The 23,912-nt window shown below is 39.6% G+C and overlaps 1 protein-coding gene across 6 annotated transcripts in view; it reads left to right on the forward strand.

Moving 5' to 3' along the window:
* The window catches only part of ntrk2a (neurotrophic tyrosine kinase, receptor, type 2a), an 88,842-nt gene that overhangs the window by 58,363 nt on the left and 6,567 nt on the right, over window positions 1–23,912 (forward strand). For 5 of the 6 annotated variants that reach the window (XR_004656556.1, XM_034871099.1, XM_034871102.1 and 2 more), the window contains 4 exons: window positions 7,931–8,061; window positions 12,234–12,406; window positions 12,637–12,792; window positions 13,900–13,990. Coding sequence is in view for 5 of the 6 variants with exons in the window: in XM_034871099.1 (XP_034726990.1) it covers window positions 7,931–8,061; window positions 12,234–12,406; window positions 12,637–12,792; window positions 13,900–13,990 (551 nt within the window). In the remaining variant the exon portion in view is untranslated. The remainder of the gene's footprint in view (window positions 1–7,930; window positions 8,062–12,233; window positions 12,407–12,636; window positions 12,793–13,899; window positions 13,991–23,912) is intronic. The other variant, XM_034871100.1, reaches the window with a different exon arrangement.

Here is a 23,912-nt window from a genome sequence, read left to right on the forward strand (position 1 = left end):
CCTTGACTATTGTTTAAATTGGTTTGATGTTCCAAAACACTTAAGTGTGACAAACATGCAAAGAAACAGGAAATGAGGTAGGGTGCAAACTTTTTTTTTCCACACCACTGTATGCTCCCAAGTATTCAATCTAACTGTCCTTTTGTGTGATACGCGGAGGTTACCTTGGCAACATAATTGGTGCTGTCATCGCATTGACCTTGGAGCTGCTGATGATAAGCTGTCAATTGGAGTAGTGGGAAATAGAAAGTCTATTTATATGTGTGTGCGTGCGTGTGTGTGTTCCAGCATACGTTTAGCACAAATCCATTCATAAATTTGAGACCTCCATGTGTGATTTATACACATACAGTACATTGCCAGAGGAAAAGGTAGCAAAACATACTGTACAAGAGTCTGTGAGTCATTACAAGTAAAAGAAATTGAGTGTGACCATCTCCCAATTTATTTAACAGCACATGTGCACACCCCAAATTCACCAAAGCAAGAGTCACAAGGGCAAAGAGAAAGTGTTCAGAAAAACAAAAAGGTGTGAAGAAGAAGGAAACAAAGAGAAATAGAGGAAAAGAGAAACATGAGGAGAACCGAAGGAGACAACCGTCAAAGACAAAGACGGACAGAGAGCACACTAGGATATTGACCTGGTCCATCAACATGACATTAGGATTATTGGCAAGTAATAAAAGCTTCTTCAGGCTCTGGCCTTGTGTTGCAGTAAACTGTGTGTGTGTGTGTGTGTGTGTGTGTGTGTGTGTGTGTGTGTGTTGATTTCTTTGAGAGCAAGGTTAAAGGAGATGTAATAGTGGGGGGCGGGGTCGTGCATTACAACTGAAAGATGGACTAGGATTTACAGCCCAAAGACAAGAATGAAACAGCTAAGGATCAATGACAGTCAGCAATGTACTGCTGCGTTTGTGTATGTGCCTGTGTGTGTGTGTGTGTGTGAGTGTGTGTGTGTGTGTGTGTGTGTGTGTGTGCGTGTGCGTGTGTGTGTGTGTGTTTGTGGGGGGGGTTATTACATTAAAGCCATTACAACTGTTACTCTGTATACTTCTTTGACTCGCAGACAGGCAGCATAAATACTAAACTATCTGACCGGTTATTTGGCACGGTTTTACGACCCGAGGAACAGTCTTTGAAGGAGACAGTTTGGCAAAGTGGCACAACGTTGCATGCCAGGAACCTTTACAAACTGGCCTTAACCAACTTTTGGCCTGTAATATTGAATACATTTTCTATTTTAAAGATAGCACAGACCTCTTCCTAGCAGCAATAAAGCAACAATAACTCTACAGAAATGATGGATCTGCGTGTAATCATGGGAGCTATTATCTGTTTTGCAAAGCTTCAGTTGTGCAGCATACCTCTGAAGAAAAATAAAATATGAAAAATATGTTACACCTTCCAATTGGATTTGTCTCAGTGTCTCTCAATTAGCCCACTGTTTCCATCCCAGCAGATGTTATAGGGTTTGTATTTTTTTATATTTAGGGAATTATAATTAACATTGCTCTGGAAAATGTTACCCACAAGGCAAAACGTGCATACAGTACTTGAAAAACACCTATTTACACAGACACACACAGACACACATAGACACTTAGACACACACATATACACATAGACACACACACACACACACACACACTAAGCTTATGAAAATATAGGCCACAATTAGATACACCTCCTGATAGTAGGGCATATAACTGAGAGCAGAGGCTGGCTAAAAGGAGGCGTAGCGAAAAGGAAAAATTTGAGTCATGACATCAACTGTATGAGGAATATGATGGAGAAAAGGTTAGAAGTCTCTATTCGGACTGTTAAAATAATCTGTCAAACATTATTGTGTCTTCGACATATCACATTGTTTGGTTCACACAAAATGCACAATTCCAAACTTTTTTGTGTCAGCATCCAGGGTCATGGAAAGATTTCAGGCCGATGAAAGAAGAAGATGCAGATGGGGGATAATTATGTCCCAAGACATTCCTTTCTTTGGTTGTTTATAAGATGCTGATTAAGGAGGATAGTTGTGAAAGGTGGCTGTGTATGGAGCTGTGGAGAGATTGGAGGACAGATGAAAAATATGGGAAAGGAGGTGGTTGATGGGAAATATTATTCTTTTTGATGCTACTGTTGTCAGCGCCGTCATAAACAAGTGATGGAGCAACAGAATGGGGAAGAACGTGTGCCTGGATGTTGATGTTTAGAGGATGCTGATTAAAAAGTGATGAGTTTAGCAGATGAGGGGAACGGCAATAGAGAGAAATAAATGATGGAGCAGCGGGATGCTAAATAAGGAACGGGAGAGTAAGATAATGAGACTGGATGGAGGGATGCTAAATGAGGGAAAATGAGTGATAAGCATGGAAAATGAGTACTAATTAAGAAAAACATCAGAGAGTAAGAGTGTAAAGTTTGGTAAATGGGGAATAATATTTCTGTAGATCTTTATTAAAGATACTGATTGAGGAGAAGAGGAGTGTAGAAACTGCACATGGGAAAGTTTAGTAATGAAAGCAGGATGGAAGAGGGAGTGTAAAAAATTTATGAGCGCTATGAGGCCATACAAAATAAAATAACTTTTTTTTTCTGTATTCCTTCACCTATCAGAACTTTCATGTGCATCACAATGAATAGGAAGGGAGATGGGAGGGTAAGTTAGACGAATGGAAGATACATGTTTAGTATCTGGTTAAAGGGTGGTGGAGGGGGGAATGGGTGGGGATGTGTGTGTTCTTGTTCTGTTTTAAAAGCAAGACAAATGTCAAACCTGCTACCCTTTGTTATTCCATTTACAACGTGTAATAATGCATGAGGTTTGAGCAACAAACATATTTTGGAGGAAAAAAAAGATATTGAATGCATGTGCAGCAATTATGAAAAAGTCTTGATTACATGATTCCAAAATGACAGTAGTTGCATATAGATCCAAAAAAGACAAATTAGGGAAAAAACAACAGAAGGAAAGGCAGGGAGAACGACACCAAATCGTCCTGCCAAAAAAGGAAAGCAAATTAGGGAGCGGTGGTCTGCACACATCAATTTATTTGCTGTTTGAGGGTGTTAATTAAGGAGAAGTGGTGCGAGGCATTTTCATGGGCAAACGCTTATTAAACAACCGCAGTAGGAAATGGTGCGGTGAGGTAATTAGCTGGTTAAATAGTTGGGAGTTGGCTTGTGGGGATACGGGTGTGTGTGCTGCTGCTGCAGAGGGAATCATGGGTGCACGGAGATCTGTGACCTGCTACTGTTGTTTTTGAACTGAAGAAAATGATGTCATGAATGATAGAATATATTTAACATACGAAAACATAAAAAAATGATATATAAAACACTGATTTTTAGCCATAGTGACATATTTGCATACTCAATTGTTAAAACATTATGTTTGTATAGTACTTTGTAATTTGCACATATCTGCATCAGACATTTCATGTCATCTTCTCTAGGATGTAAAGAGTACTAGAATATTTTAGGCAAAGACAAGTAAAATTAATGGTGTTTTGTAAAACTAAATGGATAAAAATATACCCCCTACATTTTGAAAGGTAAAGTTGGCAGTGAAAAGGAAAGACAAAAAGTGTAGTTGATGTTTTACAAAATATATACTATTAAATTAAAGACGTATTTAGGCTACAAAGTAAAGAAGGCTACATTAAAATGTAAAGATATACAGATGCTAATATCCAATCCAACGATATCTTCCTTTTCTACAGAGGGAATCTTTGCCTAAGGCACACAACTGAATCAATTCTTCACACATAAATTAAGTAACATGTCAACCCGTCAATCAGAATCAACAGTAGAATAAAACATCAGCAAAACAGACGGCACAGCACAGAGATGTATCAGCAATCTAAATAAATAAATAAATAAAAACTCCACAGCCGCTGCAGACACGAGCACATAAAGCAAATAAAGAGCTGCACAGCTTTAACACAACATGTAGCCTAGTGCACCCACGCAAGCGCGCGCGCACCACTGTACGTTGCCTAGCGACGTGAACATTCTCCTTGGAAAAGAGTAGCACAACCATCACGATATGACGGTTTGTTGCTGTAGGCTACTCACCTTTTTGTGACCATTGTGCAGCGCATAAGTCCTCCATGGTCTGGTCCAGGTTCATGTTCTCTGCTCGTTTCCCTCAGCGTCTCTGCCCCATTGTGAAAGCTTCAACATGTTTTAGCTGAAAGGCCTCACACACCTCACTGAATGTATAAACGTTCCTCAAGAAACGCACTAGTCACTTTTTAGCATTTAGCCAATTTTAGCTTGCACCTGTTGGTGACGCGCGCCTGGCCTGTTGGTGGTCAGCGGGCTACTATTTCTCTTTGAACGATCTTAATCAACCCTAATACACAGCAAGACAGTTTACCCCTGACTACAGTCTATCTGGGTTGTTTACAGCAGACTCTCAACTGTTGCGCATGTTGAGTCTGTCTGTTACACTCACACCTGTCCCCCGCAAAACAACAGCAGGTAGGAACCAAAAGGACTCCCAGGCAAAGGGGTCGTGAAATAGTAATGTTACACATGCAAATTAAATAATAGCTAAAGTACTATAAATGATAATGGAATAATTATGTATGTAAGACTGAAATTTTATTCTGCCAGTTGAAAATGTGGAATGTTGATGTGGAATTATAATAATGTATTCTGTTTATTGATCCCCAATGGGGAAATTACAATTCACACTCTGTTTGATTAGTAATCACTACACAGAGGCTTGAAATACACACACACATTCTCAGGACTTATTCATGCACAAATGGAGAGATGTCAGAGTGAGTGCAGGTACAGTGCCTTGCTCAAGAGCACCTGGCGGCACCCAGGAGGTGAACTAGCATCTCTCCAGCTACCAATCCACACTCTGTACTTTGGTCCGTACTGGGACTTGAACCAGCAACCCTCTGTCTTAGTGAGCTATTGCCATTCCTGTTAAAGTTGAGCCTATATACTGTATAACTTATTATATCTTATGTCTTACAGATAGCTACTGTAACAACATCACTATGGTAAATCTGCTGAATTAACAAATATTGTGTAGGCCTAAAGTAACATAGGTAACGTTAACTTGAACCCACAATGAGATAATTATTTATCCTATAGGATTTTTGCAGCACATTTAGTAATAACATATGCACTTGGGTACTTCTTGAACACACACACACACACACACACACACATACACACATACACACAACCTACATATTGCATTGTGGGGTGTGTTCTCCACCACAAGCTTACACTGAGAATTAGATCATTTTGAATACCTGATGTAGATGTTTCTTTGTCTTCTTCTAGTCTCTCTCTCTCTTTCCCTCTCTCTCTCTCTCTCTCTCTCTCTCTCTCTCTTTCTCTCTCTCACGCTCTCCCTTTCTCTCTCATTGTCGTTTAGGTTGTGTGAGGTCTCAACTATCAAACAGTGACCACATAGTACACTGTTTTCTTTGGATGACAGGATTTTTTGTGTCTTCCTGTTCCAGTGTGTGGTCACTGAGACTGTGTCTGGTTAGGATCTGTCTCTGCTTTACATCTTTGACAGTATAAAGATATTCTGCTAATTCATAATCTCTTTGGATGGCTACATTGCTAATCTAGTTTCTTATATTCAATGTTTCATTACATTGTGTTATAATTTGCTTTAATCTGATTGCTGTGTGGAATGCGGTGTTGTTGTGAGGCTGGTCAGACTGGGTCTGAAAGGGGGAAGTTAGCCTCAGGACCGACTGGCATAGGAAACGTTTCTCTGGGCTCGGCTCTTGAGTTTGAAGAGCTTTGGAATGGAGGATATTTCTGGGGATGGATTTTAGGTGGTTCAAAAACTTAAGTGTTGTCTTTAGAATGTATGTAGTGTATTTCTGTGTATGTGTCACATGTATTTGCAGAATTCTGCGTGTAAAGATTCAGTTGGATGTTTGTCCCAACTGGTATAGCTCTGATGAGTGGAACCCATACTCTACTACTGTACAGCACAATGAGCTGAATGACCTTATTCAATATTTTAAGTCTAATATCAATTATAATGTGTTCACCTATTTGCATTTAGAGCTTTTCAAGATTTTTCTTTTATTGCAGTCACTGTAATGTTGAAACTACCTGATGCTGTTATGATTATACCAAAGTAGGTATATGTCATGCTATGTTCAATTTAATGATTATTTATGCTGGATTGGTGTTTGTTCTGCTTCCATCTGGGCGCATTTCTGAAAGATCGTGTTAGTTTAGTACGTTAGATTTCTTCATAAACTGCCGGGGCCTAGTTCTGACAGTACCTGTCTACTATATCCAGCTGATGCTGGAGTCAGACTTGAATTGCAACCCTGCCTTCTCTGTGTGAATAGATCAGTTTGTTTGTCACCAATTCAATCAGTACACATATTTCCCATACACTATAAAGTCTGTAATAGAGCCATTTATGCCAGATGAAAGCCAAAAGGTTTTCTAAAAAAAATCCACAAGGTAAGTAAATGTCTTTACAATTTCTTGTTTAATGTCCATGTTTCTTAATTAAAGTGTGAAAGGTTTATACATGGAAGGTGCTGCTATGTTTTTGTGGAAAGCCAATTTATGTTTTTTATATGTATACTTTATTTATCCCACAAGGGGAAATTACAAAAATGTGACCTTTACGCAAGAGGGAGTGTTTCTCAAGGAAATATTCTTTTATTTAGAAGGCTAAAGACCAATTTATATGGACAGCTTTACCTAGACAGTTATTAGGTTCTGATCTGCCTACACTTTAATGAATAGGATTTATTTTTAATAATGCATTGATCTGAATTGGTTTGAATTATCGTACAGCTGTTCAAAATGTGCTCTGTCTCCAGATGTCACCATTTTGGACTGGTAATGTCTCTCTCTCTGTCTCTCTCTCTCTCTGTCTCTCTGTCTCTCTCTCTCTCTCTCTCACTCTCTCCCTCTCTCTCTCTCTGTCTGTACAATATTGGGTTATGGTGGACCTCTATAGCTCACAGTGTAGATTGATGCAGCTTCTGAAAGTCTAGCTGGGCTTTAATGTGATATTCTGAGTGGACGGCTTTTCTTCAAATGCGCCTCTTAATCACATCACAGATAAATATCAGCTCTTGGTGTGTGTGTGTGTGTGTGTGTGTGTTTGTTTGTATGTGTGTGTGTGTGTGTGTGTGTGTGTGTGTATGTTTGTGTGTGTGTTCAAGACATACCCAAGTGCGTGTAGTATGGGGTAATCTGTGATTTCTTGCAGGCAGACAGTTCATGCAGACATTTGGCCCACAGTCAAAAAGACAGGGCTTAGCCAGGTTATAGTAAGGGCACCACACTGTTAATCGTTCTGTAGAATGCAATCTTGTATCATCCCGATGGTGAGATGCCAATTTCCTAAAAAATCTGGCATGGAGTCACGAGTTACTTAGCAACAGAGAGCATGTTTGTCGACTCTTGTCCCACTGTGGGTGAGCAGGCAGGGAGATTACATAGGCTACATGAAACAGAGAGATACACGCTTTTAAATTTACATTACTGTACGGTTAAAACTTGCTTAATTTATTGATGACAAAACAGAGATTTTTTTTTATAAAGTATGAAATCCCCATACGTTTAACAGATTTTCCACTTTAGAAAACCATTATTTGATAGAGTAAGCACAACCTGCCGCAACTGTATGTTTTTAAACAAAGATACATTTACAATATGATATAATATTTTACATGTACTTGTATTGTAGTTTTGTCTTGCTGTGATAAAATCTCACCGACAGATTAAAGATGATTTAAAATGATGTTTAGTATGATCATGGTTTAATAACTGACGTCTATTTGACATAATGTGTTGCAACATTAAGTTTTGTGACCTCAAGTGAACTAACGTACATAGTGTTTCTAAACCGAGGTGGCCACCTTTTAAGTATAGTTTTTCTTATCTTGTCTGTCTTTCCTCGTTTCAACAGTTGTCCAGCATATCAAGCGACACAACATTGTGTTGAAGAGAGAGCTGGGAGAAGGAGCCTTCGGAAAAGTCTTCCTGGCTGAGTGTTACAACCTCTCACCTGACCAGGAGAAGATACTAGTGGCTGTCAAGGTAATTTCAGGGCCTACTGGTCTTATTTTCACTGTTGCCTCCGCAGCAAACAAATTTTAAAGCAGAGAAACGGGTGTAACTGTCATCTGTAATGTAGATTAAAGTTACAAGTCAGCAATATCCAGATGTTATCCAAGCGCTTTGTAGCTAAGAAGGAGACTTAAAGGTCCCACCGCATGAAAACTTTGGCAACTTCACTTTATAAGGTTTTGTAACATTAACATGAGTTCCCCCAGCCAACCCATGGTCCCCCAGTGGCTAGAAATGGCGATAGATGTAAACCGAGCCCTGGGTATCCTGTTCTGCCTTTGAGAAAATGAGAGCTCAGATTGGCCGATCTGGAATCTTGCTCCTTATGAGTTCATAAGGGGCAAAGTAACTTCCCCTTTCTTTGCTTTTCCCGGTCAGAGAATTTGGCCCCCAGTCTCCACCTTGAAACCCCCTGCTCCTACAGAACGATTGGTAACACCAAAATAAAAGCCATAGTTATTATTTTATCAGAAGTTATTGTTCTCTCTATCATGTTTTGCAACTGAGATCTGATATACATTTGAACTACTGAAGATTTTGCAGATGTTAGGTTTCTGAAATAGATACTTTAGACTGTTTGCTATCTCCTCACCTCCCTTTCCTCTGCTATTGTTAGAAACCCATTCCTTCAAGAGTTTCTCTTTAAGGAAAAAGATGGAATTACATTCAAAGAGCTGACTTCCGGAGTCAAATTGAATGGTTTCCCAAGGAGCATTCTCCCATCACATTTATCCGTCTATGCATCTCTCCATTAAGGATGCTTTCTTTCCTGGTCTGCGGTGAAACACGATCTTATTGGTGGAGATCTTCTCATTAACAATACATGACCTGTGAGAGAGACAGTCCCCCATCCTGTCCCCACTTCCTCTTCTGTCTTCCACGCCTCACCTCTAACTCTCACCTGCAGTACTTTTACTCTCTCCTCTGCAGTCCTTCATCCTGTGACTTTCCTCTCCTCAAATCCTCCATCTTCTTTTCTCTAAACCGCTTGCCGGCGCGCTGATGTTTGCTGCCAGCTTAGCTCCAGCTCAGTCTGAGCTCTCTGTAGAATATGCACCTGAAACTCCCAGACAGCACAGTTCTCGGTTGGGGAACAAGATGTTGCTATATGCCGCATGTCAAATCTGATAAAACATTATATTATCGGTAGTCAAGGAACAGTAAAAATAAAGTGTAAATCTCGAACTGCCACTTGCATGTAGATGAATCATTAAGTCATTAGAGTCACTTCATTGATTGAACTCTCTCTCTCTAATTCATCTTATTTATTTTTCAATTAGCTAATGTACCACCTGCTTATAGCACACTCTTCCTGCTCTTTTTGTCCTCGTCTTTTTATAAACTGGTATGACTCACAGTTTCTTTACAGTTGTCTTTTCCTCCTCCGTGTTGCTGCATCAACATAGAGACGATGTGATGAAAGTGGGTCTTTTTCAAAATAAATTATGACATTGTTTAAAGGGATGGGATATCCAAATTATGAAACAAACTCAAAGAGGATGTCTTTTTTTTTAAAAGTTAGGTCTTTTTTAAATGCTGGGACAATCACAAACAAAACGCCTTTCCTCTCCATTGTACTGGGATGGTAGCAGAACTCTCAGAGGCAGATTTCTTAGACACCTAAAACCAAAGCTTACATCATGATGTAACACAGATTTATTTGTGATTTGATGACCACTGTTAAATAAATGTGGACAGAGGACACAAATCAATTACTTAAAGTGATATAAGTGACTAAGTTAGTATAGAAACCGTAACGTATCAGTTAATTTTATTGGGAAATATTGCTTCACAATTATTTTTTTTTCTTTTACTAACCTTGTTTAATTTAACTTAAAATTTGTGCAATGTGGGCGCCCAGATAGCTCGGTTGGTGTATAGGGGTTTACTCCTTGACCTGCCTGGGTTTGACTCCGACCGGCGGCCCTTTGTTGCATGTCATTCCCCCCACCCTCCTCCACCCCTCCCCTTTCATGTCTTCAGCTGTGCTGTCAATTAAAGGCCTAAAATGCCCCAAAAATAATCTCTAAAAAAATTGTTTAACATCTTGGTGGGAATATATAAAAAATGTGCATGAAGCAGCTCCAAGATTTGTCAGTGCATTTTATGATCATTAGAGTCTTTCTCCCCACCGTTCAGCATAAAGAAAGCATGTCCAGCTATTCAACATTGTGGGAATGAACATCTACCAATTTGAATTTTTTAGGTGTACTTTTGCTTTAAATAGCCCCACCCGCCCCCCCTCATGAACACATTAATCCACAAATACAGACTGAACTTATGTTGCACTCTGTCATGCATGCTACATTAAAGAAATATATACACCACATTACAATAACTTACACTCACTAATAGTCCTGGTTTTAGAGTTGGCTATCAATCAGCCAGTCAGCCGTAATACAGAAGCCATCGATCACAGGCACACTTTAACACATGCAGATACACATAGAAATGCACCCGCCTATACACGCTTAAACTCCTGCATGCCATCAATCATGTGCACCTTTCAATAATGTTCACCTTCTCGGTCTCACATGCAAACATTACCGGACTAGAGGTTGTTGATTGCTTCTTATTTTTCCAAAGAGCTGAATGTGCTCAGACTGGATGATTGACAGTATTATGGCTTCTAGCCTGGGAATTAATACAGCATTGACTTAAGAGACTCAGAACGTGATAGTTCATATGTAAATATTACTGGCTCACAGGAAAGTCTCTAAATTCAACATTAACATTTGTTTTACTCTGGTCATTTGATACACCGAACAGTTCAGTTTATTGAGTGCATGTGTTTGCCAGGAAAGAAAGTTTTTCTTTAATCACAGTTTGTATCCCAGATTTCCTTTTGCCTGGAGCACACAGCTTGAGCTCAATACAGTGTGGATAATGACAAAAGTAGCCATGCTATATGTAGTGGCCTATGAGCATTTCAATGCCACTTTTAATAAGTCACTTTAAAAAAATAAAAATAAAGGTTTATGAGTTGTAAATAGCTTAATTAATACTAAATATAAATTGTTCACTAATGCTTCAAGTTAGATGCCATTAAAAAAAAAAAAAGTCTGGTTTACCGAGCTATGGTAGGTGTTTTTCCTCCTTCCAACACTTCCATTGCATAAACTGAGACTGAAAGGTCTAACTTTCACTCACATCGGAGGAAAGTCAACTCAGATTTTCCATACATGAAGATGGCCAATATCACATTTCAAACTAAGAATGGAGTGTATGCTTTCATACAGTATTCCTACTGTAACAATCCATCATATAGTCATCATGTAGTATTGCATTACATCCTGTAATGTACATGACCAAGCATTGGTTTGATCATGATTGGCTGAAAATATGAGTGGGTGGAGTTACAGTCTGTCTCATTTTCTGGTATCTCAGCGTTCCAGCTGAAAGGTCGCGGGTCATTTCCTTCTTCCTGAGCTTACTTAGTGATTTCTCCTGGTCCTTTACACTATTTTGTAATAGGAGCTTCTATCTGTGATGTACACATTATACACTCACACACACACACACACACACACACACACACACACACACTCAGAAGTTGGATGGAAAGCAAACCTATATATCCATGTCGTATAGGAAGACAATTAATTATTAATTGAGGACAAGATACATTTTCTATATTTTTCTTCTTTGTGATTTGAAATAAATACAGACCTGGTATCATTTCCTGCATATCTACCTCTTTCTCTTTCTCTCTCTGTTTCTCTCTCTGAGATAATTGCATTACACAACCTTCCTGACAGATTTCCTGATTAATGGAAGGGAGAAAAATATTAGTTTCAAAAGGAACCAGGGATTATAATGAATGTACTTTGCAATTGCACATTAAAATAATTATTTTCCTGCTCTGTCGTTGTATCAATCCTTGCACGGGGCCAGTAATTTTACACTTTGTGTGTGTGTGTGTGTGTGTGTGTGTGTGCTGAGTTGCTGTAACTCATTTATCCATGGCAAGGCACTCACTTGTTTTTCTTTTCTATGGGACATCAGCCAAATAAATTTGAGCAGACTGGATGTAATGTGAAAATGAGTAATTGGCAATAGTGTACGTGGCATAATGTGTGAGTTTTTCATTTGTCGGTGTATTAAAATGTCACTTCTGTGTGTGTGTGTGTGTTTGTATTCAGACACTTAAAGAGGCCAGTGAAAATGCCAGGAAGGATTTCCACCGTGAGGCTGAGCTGCTGACCAACCTTCAACATGAACACATTGTCACGTTCTATGGAGTCTGTGTGGAGAGCGACCCTCTCATCATGGTGTTTGAGTACATGAAACATGGAGACCTCAACAAGTTCCTCAGGTTTGTCTTTTTTGCTTTCTAAAATGGCATCATAAAAACAAGGGCATAACTAGACAAAGATTGTACATTATACATTCCCATACATTTTTTAGAGATCCAGCTCCATCTTCTAATAGGGGTAGATGTATTATTTGACATGGTTGATTAGCAACATTGCACAGGAAACAACATGACTCCAACAAACATAATCGGGCTAACTTTCCACCTGTTCCCCCTCCTGTCCCTCGCAGGGCTCACGGTCCGGATGCAGTTCTGATGGCAGAGGGTCAGACCACCAGACCTGTGGAGCTGACCCAGTCTCAGATGCTGCACATCGCCCAGCAGATAGCATCTGGCATGGTCTACCTGGCATCACAGCACTTTGTGCACCGCGACCTGGCCACCAGGTTTGTCACTTTCTTCCATGTACACTCTGTGCCCATTTGTTTGTTATTTGTACTATTCTGTAAAAAAGTAGATATCCATGGTCTATGATTGGCTGATTGATTTCTACAGTGATGATTTAATGAAACAACACCATGACAAAACATGTCAAACTCTACCAACCAGAGTTATTATTCAAAAATATGAATCAAATATGCTAATAAACTTTTGCCAGGTATAAACATATAAACATGGTAGAGGTGTCAAGGTCTTAAGCTTTGTAAACCGACAGCTTCATTTATAAAACAAGGAAGTACTCTCATATTGATTTATGACCACTTTAGGACAAGAAAGAACATTTCTTTGGTTTGATACTATTAAAAGTAAATGTAGAAGTTGTTGCCGGCTTTCCGACTCATTTTAAATAAGACAGAGAGCCAAAGAGAGTGTTAGCACGAGGCAGCTGCCACACTGAACTGCATTGGCTGCGGAGATGTTGGCTCAGAGCTCCGGCGAGCGAAGACCGAGCTGAAGAACGGAGCTGTGAATGAGAGAAATAAAAATAAAGTTCTTTGATTTTTTTCAGGTTGCCCTAAAAGTTTCACTCTCCTCCTCTGCATTACATTCACACCTGTGCAGCAGTTAACAAGGAAGGCTTCTGGTATTGATTTTTACCATTTTAGGACGAGGGGAGAACATTTATTTTCTTTGTTTGATAACATTCAAAGTAAAGTTAGGCTTTGCTGACTCATTTAAAAAAAGAGAAAAAGAGTGAGAATTGCGTGAGCAATCACCTCATGGAACTGCAAGTTGCAGATGTGTGTCTCGGGCCAGCATGAGAGAGAGAGAGCATGGCGGTGCCGTGAATGAACAACCATTTCAAGTGTTTTTCAGATGAATTGAATTGCAAGCTAGAGAGTGTGTTCAACCCTGCGACCGACAGCAGGCCTCATCCTGTTAGCGGACTAATTTGCACAATCTTCACGGGTCTTCAGGCCGCAGTAGGAAGCGCAGACACACTGGGCCGGAGGAACCTTTTAGTTTCTTTAAAATAGTTCTGGGGACCTATTAGACCCCTGAACCTGTTGAAATGCACCTTATGTTTATGTTTGGTTATGTTATGTATGTAGGAACTGCCTGGTGGGCGAGAACCTGCTGGTAAAGATTGGAGACTTTGGCATGTCGAGAGACGTCTACAGCACTGACTACTACAGGGTAGGTGTACGTGTCGATATCTTTTTTGGTCCTTCTTTAAGCCTGCCTCTTCCCTGCATGGGTCCCTCTCTGCTCCTCCCTTGCATGAGCATGACCAATTCCATCGGAGTTGCAGTAAGAAACTTGCTGTGGGAGCTAGTGCAGTGAAATTTAACACAGGCTACATGTAGCTCACTGTGATGCCATATTGTGTGTAATTAAATATAGGGGGAGGGAGGATAATTATCATGCTTTGTTAGGTCATAGTGTGTGTGAAATGAGGGCTGTTTTTTTGGGCAACTACTGCAGCATTTTTTGCATTACAAAAAAATTGAGTCATTGAGTGATACACTCAATGAAAAATACTCCAATCTACACTCTCTCACTCCAATGAAATGTCCTCCAATCTACTCTCTCTCACTCCAATGAAATATACTTCAATTTACACTCTCTCACTCCAATGAAATATCCTCCAATCTACACTCTTCACTCCAATGAAAAATACTCCAATGTACACTCTCTCACTCCAATGAAATATACTTCAATCCACACTCTCTCACTCCAATAAAATATCCTCCAATCCACACTCTCTCACTCCAATGAAACTACTGATAGTGATCATGACAAGGTCATGAAATTCAAGGTTTCTGAGATATTATGTATATAAAATATAATGTATAATAAATAAGATTCATAGTATAAGACTACCTTCAATCACATTGTTACTTTCGGACACAATCTTTAAAAACTGCAAATTAAATCCAAGCTATAACATAGGAAAGGGTACTTCTGGAATGTACAGTATGTATCCTATTTTCTTTACTGGAGCCAAAGAAATAATTAATATGAACCTGAAGGCAGTTTCCAGATTTTAAGACACACATTGAGTCCATTGTTGTTCTTTTGCTTAATTTGTGACAGTGAAATAAGCACGCAAATGTTTCTACCAAAGGTCTGGTTAGTCAAAACAGTTACACTTTTTTTCTTCTGGTACTTGTGTCAATCAAACTCCAGTATGCAGCTGCATTTATAAAATAATTGAGATGTGAGGGTGCAGATGCTGTGTATTAGTGTGTATTTCTATATGTGTGTGTGTGTGTGTGTGTGTGTTTGTGTGTGTGTGTGTGTGTGTGTGTGTGTGTTGCAGGAATATTTAGCAGCAGAAGCATGTATGTTTTCTTCACCTTCCGTACAGCAAAGTCTGTCATTTTTCCAAAAGGCTGAAATCTAATAAACCGTACAGATTGATTGATCGTGACTGTCGTTTCTCCTGCCCTGTCTCCCGTCCACTGTGACACACTGACTTGAGTGACAGTGACAGTGAACTTGGAGGAGGAGGGAGAAAGAGAGCTAGAGTATAACCTTGATGATCAGAAAGATAACAATGATCAATAAGCCATTTGATTAATGCATTTTCTTTTTGTTGTTGTCACAATAATGAGCCTGGATGAAAGCTCAGTGTAGTTAAGACCATTCAAAAATGAACAGTTTTTACTTTGTTACGTGGGATATGTAGTTTAGTCTAGATTTTGGCTTTCATTCAGATTTAGCTCTCTTTTCATACATTTCCTTTCATACACACAATTACTGGTGCAATAACACTATAGTTTGACAGAAGTTATAATAATAGATTAGAAAGAGACTTATATTGTGCTATCTTTTTATTTAGCTTAGTTCCCTTACATTTATAAAAACCTTTGATGAACTCCAAGCCAAGCCACAATGTTGATGTATTCTAAGGACATGGACAACTGCCCTTTCATTGGTCTTTTTCTCAACACTGTTGAGATTAAATTACAAATAACTAGTTGTGTGTGGCATCAAAGTAAAAAAGTTTAAAAAAAATAAAGTTCTCTCCTCTGTGGCTTTCTTTTGTACTATCTCTGTGTGATGACACACACCAACCCTCCTCCTCCTTCTCCTTCCTTTTACCCCTCCTCAGTAACGCTAAGCGCTGAGGCTGTAGTCATAGCAACGGGCGAAGGCAGTGGCGTTGAGCCTCGGAGTTGTATTCAATGTTTCTCAGGAAGAAAAGTAATCAGAGAACTTCTGTTTAGTATGCTGAGGCAGTAGTAGAGAAAGAGAGGGGGAGAAGGATGGAGATGGAAGTGTGGGAGACGGAAGCAGGAGGGTGGCGAAGAGATGAAAGGAGAGAAAGAGCTGGAAAACTGAGAGAGAGAAATGGGGGGAAAATGGTGGGAGGCCAGGCAGGGAGAAAACAAGACAAATAAAAAACACAAAAAGGAGAAAAAGCAGTAATGGAGCTGTAAAGCATCACACACATGCTGAGGTCTGCAGACGAGGCAGCGTGTACACAGTCGTCAATAACAACACAATACTGCAGCTTCACACATCCACAGAGGAGAACAGTAGAGGCAGAAAAACCGCAAGAAATGTCAAAAAAGGACAAAAAGGTAGACATTCAAGAAAAGACAGCAAAGCAAACAAAGGTACAGCATGGAAGGAGGTAAAACAAAGAGGTCCAGTCGTGTTTCAGCATTCAGGAGAGACAGAGGTGTGTGTGTGTGTGTGTGGTGGTGGTGGTGGTGGGTGAGACCCAGTCATGCTTTTGCGTCAGACAGGAGCAAAGATGAGTCATAGAGGAATTGGAGGAGCCCCGCTAAAGTGCTTATATATGTGTGTGTGTTTGTGTGTGTGTGTGCGTAGGGTAATAGAAGCAGAGGCGTTGGACTGAAGGGGCTGTGTTGACGTCATTGAATCCTCTGTTACACAATGTACCTGACATTCAAAAGATGGACAGGATGCCTTGATTGAAACCTTGAGCCTATCCATGCAGCCTTTTTTCAGTATCTGTGTGTGTGTCTGTGTGTGTGTGTGTGTGTGTGTGTGAGAGAGAGAGGATTTGCAGTGGTAGTTGGGGATGGATCTATTGCTTTTCTCCCGTGCCCAAATGTGTAGGACGAAAGAAAGTAAAGCAGTTGTAAGCAGTTATTGAGCGCAGGAGTGAGCGTGCATGTGGACAGACAAAACACTGCTGTCTCTGTGTGTACAATACACATCAACATAAAGATGATTCTGTTGACACTCTCATGTGGAGAACAATTTCTCGTTACTAAAATCTGATCTCTATATAATATTATTGTACATTTACTATTATTATTGTGTTACCAGTGCAGTGCCCGTTCAAAAACAGACCTTTTTGTTTTCTCAGAACGGGCTGATTGCTTGGCCTCCTGTATTGCTGCTTATAGTTTTCTCCAGAACCATTTTACTCCAAAATAACTCACAGAGCACTTAATATCCCACCCAACAGACTAGTACTGACTTAATGTGTACTTCTACTTCAGAGGAAAACTTACTACTACATTTACTTTACAGAGAAATGTTACTGGTTACGTTGCTCACAAAATATCACAATTAAAATATGATGCATTATTATTCATGAAACTACTCATAGTTGAAATCTCTACCTTAAACAGACGTTAAGTAAATGTAAGTACATTGTGCTGACACAATGCCTCTCTATTCACTTGATGTTGTAATGTGCGGTATTCAAATTTTTACTGTTGAAAGTTAATAGTTTAAAAAGAAACATTGCTTTAAATACTTCTTCAACCACATTTCCAGTTAGAGAAATGATGAAAAGTAAAGTAGGGCGCTGTTTGCCTTGGGTCCTAAACGCATTTCAGTTGATCCAGTCTTGCCAAAATCAGTCATTTTATAATTTTAGTCAAACTGATTCCAAGATTTTATTTGAAATACAGTATTGTGTGACGAAAAAAAACACCCGGCAAAGTTCACCTGTTTCACTGACTAGCAGTCTAGAAAGCAGATACTCAGCTGTCCTGCTGTTATGTAAACTAATCCCAGATATTCATTTATTCATGGCCTCAAGGTGGTGCGCTGCTGTAGAATAAAACTCCGAATGAAACTGCCAATTAGATTATTAGATTATTTATTAATCATAGGTGCCGGATCGTTCCTGCCAACTTTAACCCCTGGTTGAGTGATTAAGAATGCAGCTTTGCAGTTACTCTAAAAACCATGTCTTAAAACCATAAAAAGACACATATAAACCATAAAAACACACATAAACTATACCATACACATATAAACCTACATAAAAGTGGACTGAAAAACAAGCTAACCAAATCTTAAGCCAACGTTATGCAGTGCAATGTGCAACAATCTTTTAGCTTAGTTGTAAATTTGGGCAGGAAACCAATACACTTGGAATTTTATGAGATACTTTATCAGTCCTAACTTCTCTTGCTTGAGACTGCTGCTTGGACCGTATCTTGACCCGTCCAAGGCTCATATGTTCATCTTTTAGATGATCAGACTCATAAATGGCGTAGAAGCAAAGTCCTCATCATCAGTAGCCTCGGTACATCTTTATTTAAAGAACTGCTGTTATCAAAACCCTCCAATATGACAACATTTCCCGCTATCACCTGCATCCAGCATGCCTCGAATATTAAAACACACACAACACTGAACACTGTTACATTGCCCCGGTTTTTGGTGACCCCAATAACATCAGAAAAATGATATTTTAAATCCAGATTGTGTTTAGAAACAAATAGTTGTATGAATACCAGGGAGTTGAGTCCAGCAGCAACTTTAAGAATTTAGATAAGAATGTTGTTTTCAACTTAGAAAGTCCTAAAACCTGATTTTATTTTTCATTTGACACAAGTGACAGGATTACTAAAATAATGTTTTCTAAACATACTACATACTGTCTGTCAACCACTTACTGTAGAAGAACCCATTTCTTTTCTTCAGGGAAAAAAATAAAACAAAGACACACACACACACACACACACACACACACACACACACACATACACACACACACACACACACACACACACACACACACACACACACACACCACACTTTTCTACATTCTTGGAAAGAGTTTTTGTTTCCATAGCAACACAAGGGGCAAATAAGGTAGGGTTCCTGTGTGAGAGTGGGCAGGGTTAGTCACATAAGCCCCTCCCACACCACATCCCATAATGCTTTCTTTTTTAACTGGTCCCGTTGCCATGGATACCACAGCCTCCAGGATGTAACCACGGAGAGCACACAGCACTCCTCTGCTTTAATTGTCCTCCTTTTCTGAGTCTTTCCTAGAACACTTAGACAGTGGTCTATAGCTGAAATGATGCATAATAATAAGACAGAGGAGGGGGGGAGACAGACAAGCAGCTCTAGAGACGGTGAAGGAAGGTGAGAACTAGGAAAAGAGATTGAGTGAGAGAGAGAGAGAGTGAAAAAGAGAGTCAGGGCAACAGCAAAAGAGACAAAGACTGACAACGAAGCTACTGACAGCAAGGAGAGAGAGGAGAAAGAGCTGATGACAGGGAGAGATGCCACGTCTGCGCACTGTGGTGAAAACCCATCTCCTCCTTCATACTTCCACCAACTGACGCAATTCAAACTTCATGAAAAATTCAGCTGTTAGGCTATATCTCAACAGTTTGATATATTTTACAGTTTTGTGAAATCACTGTCTAAGTTTAGTGGTTATTTCAGTACAGTACCGTTTTTGAATTGTCTGCCTCAGAGCGACAAGACAGTGAGTGGAGCTTTCATTGACGATAATGTCGTTCATCTTCATCCACTCTCAAGCCCACAAACGCAGAGTATGTTGAAACTGCAATTTCAGAGTCCTTTTTAAAAATTGTATGTTTTAATTTTAGTAAATTATATACCAATACGCTCGCAAACGCCTTCTGGCGCTCCTGGTGAGGTCATTTATCTGACACGTTGTCAGCTGATTACAGAGATCAAAGCAATCTCCACTGTTTTTACAAGCATGACGCAGCATTTTCACCAGACAGTCAAATTGCAACTACAGACAGTAATATGAAGATTAACACATTACGGTTAGTTTACACACACACAGACACAGACACACACACACACACACACACACACACACACACACACACACGGTTCTTCTTTGGTCCTGTGACCCTGGCCTAGCGGTAGAGGCTCTGTCCTTGATGAAGGGGCCACAGGTTTGCGACCCGCGGCTCCACAGAAAATGTGTTGTTTTTATGTAGTATTGTGCACATGTGTGATTTTAAAAGAAACTCATTCACTTAATATCTCAATGCATCAGAGTGCAACCCACAACCTATGAACAAACATTGTCTGATGCAAAGCATGAATGTTGTGTAAAAAACAGCAGATTTATTCCACCTAAATGTCACAACAAAACTGAAACCGCAAGCCCCAGTCAAACCACCACTGCAAACCCTTGCATTTAAAACAACATCTGCTTTTTTTAACACAGCCAGTCCTTGTCAATAACCGTAGCCTACACTGCAAGCTGTGGACAACTGTGTTGTTGTGGAGATAGTTCTGGCAACGCGATACAAAGACGGCCTGCCCGTTGCGCCCCTTTCACACCACTGACAAGGCATATCACAGTATATTACGCTCTAGAAATGGGCAGGGCTTTACACTAGCAGAACTGTTTTGTGGCTACTTGAAATTGTCATTGTACAGTAGAAAGAGAGAGAGAGAAAGTGAGAGAGAGAGAGAGAGAGAGAGAGAGAGAGAGAGAGAGAAATGAAGCTAATATTTATTGCAGCAGCTGAACTACAAAGTAGGTGACCCTAGTATAGGTTTTTAACCATTTTACTGTAAGTTATGACCTGTGTCCGGTCAGCTATGTTAACCACATTCCATGACGTTTTCTACTCTTCAGTCTAAATAAGCAAGCTAAGCTAATGTTAGCTTTGACAATTGATTTGACACCGGGCCAGTGTCTAGCTTTGAAAATTTAGTAAAAACAAATCTGTCCATAAAAACTAGTTTGTGCGGTGCAACCCGTTTTAATTTAGTGAAGCACAAATCTCCACTTATAGTGAACACTCAACATTACAACTAGGCTAACTAAGTGAACTTATGAAACAACATAGTATCTATTATACAGAGGGATCTCAGATGTAGGAAATGTGTTTGACAGACTGTATATCTACACTTAGCCTTGTAAATCTCATTATCCAAAGGTTAGGAAAATGTGGATATGTGTATAAATGTATAAATAGTGTTGTATAGTGTGTTGCAGCGTGTGTAATGTGTAAAATATGTGTTTTTTAAATTGTATTCTGTATCATTATTCTTACATCGTAACCCTTGTTCCACACGTTGACTTACTTTGACAATACTGTACTTCATTATGGCCTGCCTATAAAGCATGGTGGACTTTCGAAGAGACAGAGAGAGAAATGCAAATAAGAAACAGACAAACCAGCAGCGAGACGAGGCTTTACAAGGAGAAAAGCGAGGGCCCGGTGATGAAGAGTAATAGCTGCAGATATGTTTCCCTACACGTAGCAGTGAACCTGATGGCTATCTATGTGGCCGTGCACATTTTATTACTCCATTAAATAACCCACTGACTAACAAAAAAACAGGCCAAGTGTGGGTACCAAACCGTTAATAACAGGCATAAACCTCAGAAAATGGATTGTGCTATCCATGTGGAGCAATGGAGTGCAGATGGGTTGGTAGATTCATGTTCAGAGGAGAAGCAGGGGAGAAGGGAGACCCAATTTATGGAGTCAGTTCGAGGGGTTAAGTTTAATTCACTTTCACTTCGAGCAAGTTAGGGCAATATCTTAGTTTTCACACTACAACCTCAACCCAGCTGATTAACCTGGTTGAAGAATACAGTCCCAGTCTGTGAGAGTCTCAACTGAATTGAACTGTTGTGTTTAACAGCAAATTACAGTAATACAACAATCAAATAAGCTCCATGGGCTCAGTTCAGATTAGAGTTTATTGAATTGACCAAATGTGTCAGAGTGACTGTGAGCTGCTGATTTATGCTTTCTGACTGGAACTCCCTCTGATGTTTGATGGGACAATTTAAGGTCAAATTTAACATTTGTTTAATTAACTGAATTGCTCTCACACACAAGGGTGTTACTTTGGTTCGAAAAGTGTGTGTGTGTGTGTGTGTGTGTGTGTGTGTGTGTGTGTGCGGGGTTGTGTGTGTGTGTGGGGGGGTTGTCTGGGGGACGCCTAAATAAAATAACATCAAACGAATTTGAAACTGTGGTGGGGGACAAACAGGATTTTGAAACGTTCCCAATGGAAATTACGTCCTAGCTCAAATACACACACACATAAACATCAGTATATGCAGTATGTACATATATATATAAGATGTGGAAAGTAAGAGCAACAGTGGTGCCAGTGGTGATCGGAGCACTGGGGGCTGTGACCCCCAAACTGGGAGAGTGTCTCCAGCTGATTCCAGGTAAAACATCAGGGGTCTCTGTCCAGAAGAGCAGTCCTAGGAACAGCTAAGCCCGAGCTTGAGGACAAAACATACCGCCCCACAAGGGGTGAGAGGGGGATTTATTTTAAATATATTTAAATATATATGTGTCAATGTCATTGTCAATGTCAATTTTATAGCACAACAGTTGACCAAAGTGCTGAACAGGGTTGATGTCAAATACATAAATAACAAGCGTAAAAATTACTTCAATAAAAGTGAATCACAGGGAGACAAACAACAAGACTTTAAAACATCAGAATCCAGGTTAACGAAGGTTTAAAGCTACAGCAAAAAGGCGCGTCTTAATTTCAAAGTCAAAGTCAAAGTCTGCTTTATTGTCAATTTCTTCACATGTCAAAAACATACAAAGAAATCGAAATTTCTTAAGCAGCGATTTAAACGTTTGTAAGGTCTGGGTAGCTTTAATATGAATGGAGAGGTTGTTCCATAGGGTGGGGGCGCCCACTGCAAAGGCTCTATCGCCCTTATGTTTTAGCTTTGATCTCTGGACATCCAAGAGCAGCTGATTTGTTGACCTCAGCGTTCTGACTGGAGAATGGTGACATAAGAGATCAGCCAGATAAGGTGACGCCAAACCATTTAAGGCCTTAAAAACAAGCAATAAAATCTTTAATTCTGTCCTATAATGGACAGGTAGCCAGTGGAAGGAGGCCAAGACTGGCGTTATGTGTTCACGTTTTTTTGTTTTAGTTTAAAGGCGAGCAGCTGCGTTTTGGACTAACTGGAGCCGATTTGAAGATTTCTGATGTAGACCCATACATAAAGAATTACAATAATCCAGCTGAGCAGTGATAAAAGCATGGATGACTTTTTCAAGGTCTTTGGAAGGAAGATAAACCTTTATTTAATCTAGAAGTCTTAACTGGAAGAAACTGGTCTTTACAACTGCACTGATTTGTTTACTAAAAGTAAATGAGGTGTCAAAAATAACACCAAGATTTTTAATAGTGGATTAATTTTGGGAGGCTAAGGGGCCCGAAGTGCCAAAAGGTTCACCCGGTGCGTCTGAACATCCAAACGTGATGATTTCTGTTTAATTTTTATTCAGATTGAGGAAGTTATATATATACAGTATATATATATGTACAGTATATAAATATATTTATAAATAATGGATAACGTTTTTGATTTGCACAAACTGGCTCACACATTTTATCGCTGATCAGTTCGTTAACCACTGACAATATCTTTTTTAATGTGTGCCTTCCTTGTGAGCTTGAAGACATATGTATATACTCTTTGTCTGGGGTAATAGAGCAATGCTTTCTCACCAGTATCCCCTATAGTTAAATCAAATTATGCACTGATCAGGGGTACGGTAAAACTGCATGATAAATATCTTTGAAATGCATGATGTTGCAGAATTAAAGAGAACTAAATTGTAGGGCGTACATGTCTGTCAGAGAATGATACGATTCTAAAGATGCTTAAAGGAATAGCCCTCACCCTCAAAATGATCATTTGTAAATCAATTATTCAATTACTCACCCTGTGTCGTATTGAATTCTTGAATAAAAATGTGTTTTTCTCGCATGCCTCCATGGTGAACAAAGAATCTAAAAATGGAGACAATTTGTTTTGAATTGAAGTAAAAGGGGGCCCCATCCACGCTGTGTGGCCCCCTAATACTGTACTTCCTGTTACTACAGTCATTTT

The sequence above is a fragment of the Etheostoma cragini genome, chromosome 5 (assembly GCF_013103735.1).
Source record: "Etheostoma cragini isolate CJK2018 chromosome 5, CSU_Ecrag_1.0, whole genome shotgun sequence".
Classification (NCBI taxonomy): Eukaryota; Metazoa; Chordata; class Actinopteri; order Perciformes; family Percidae; genus Etheostoma; species Etheostoma cragini.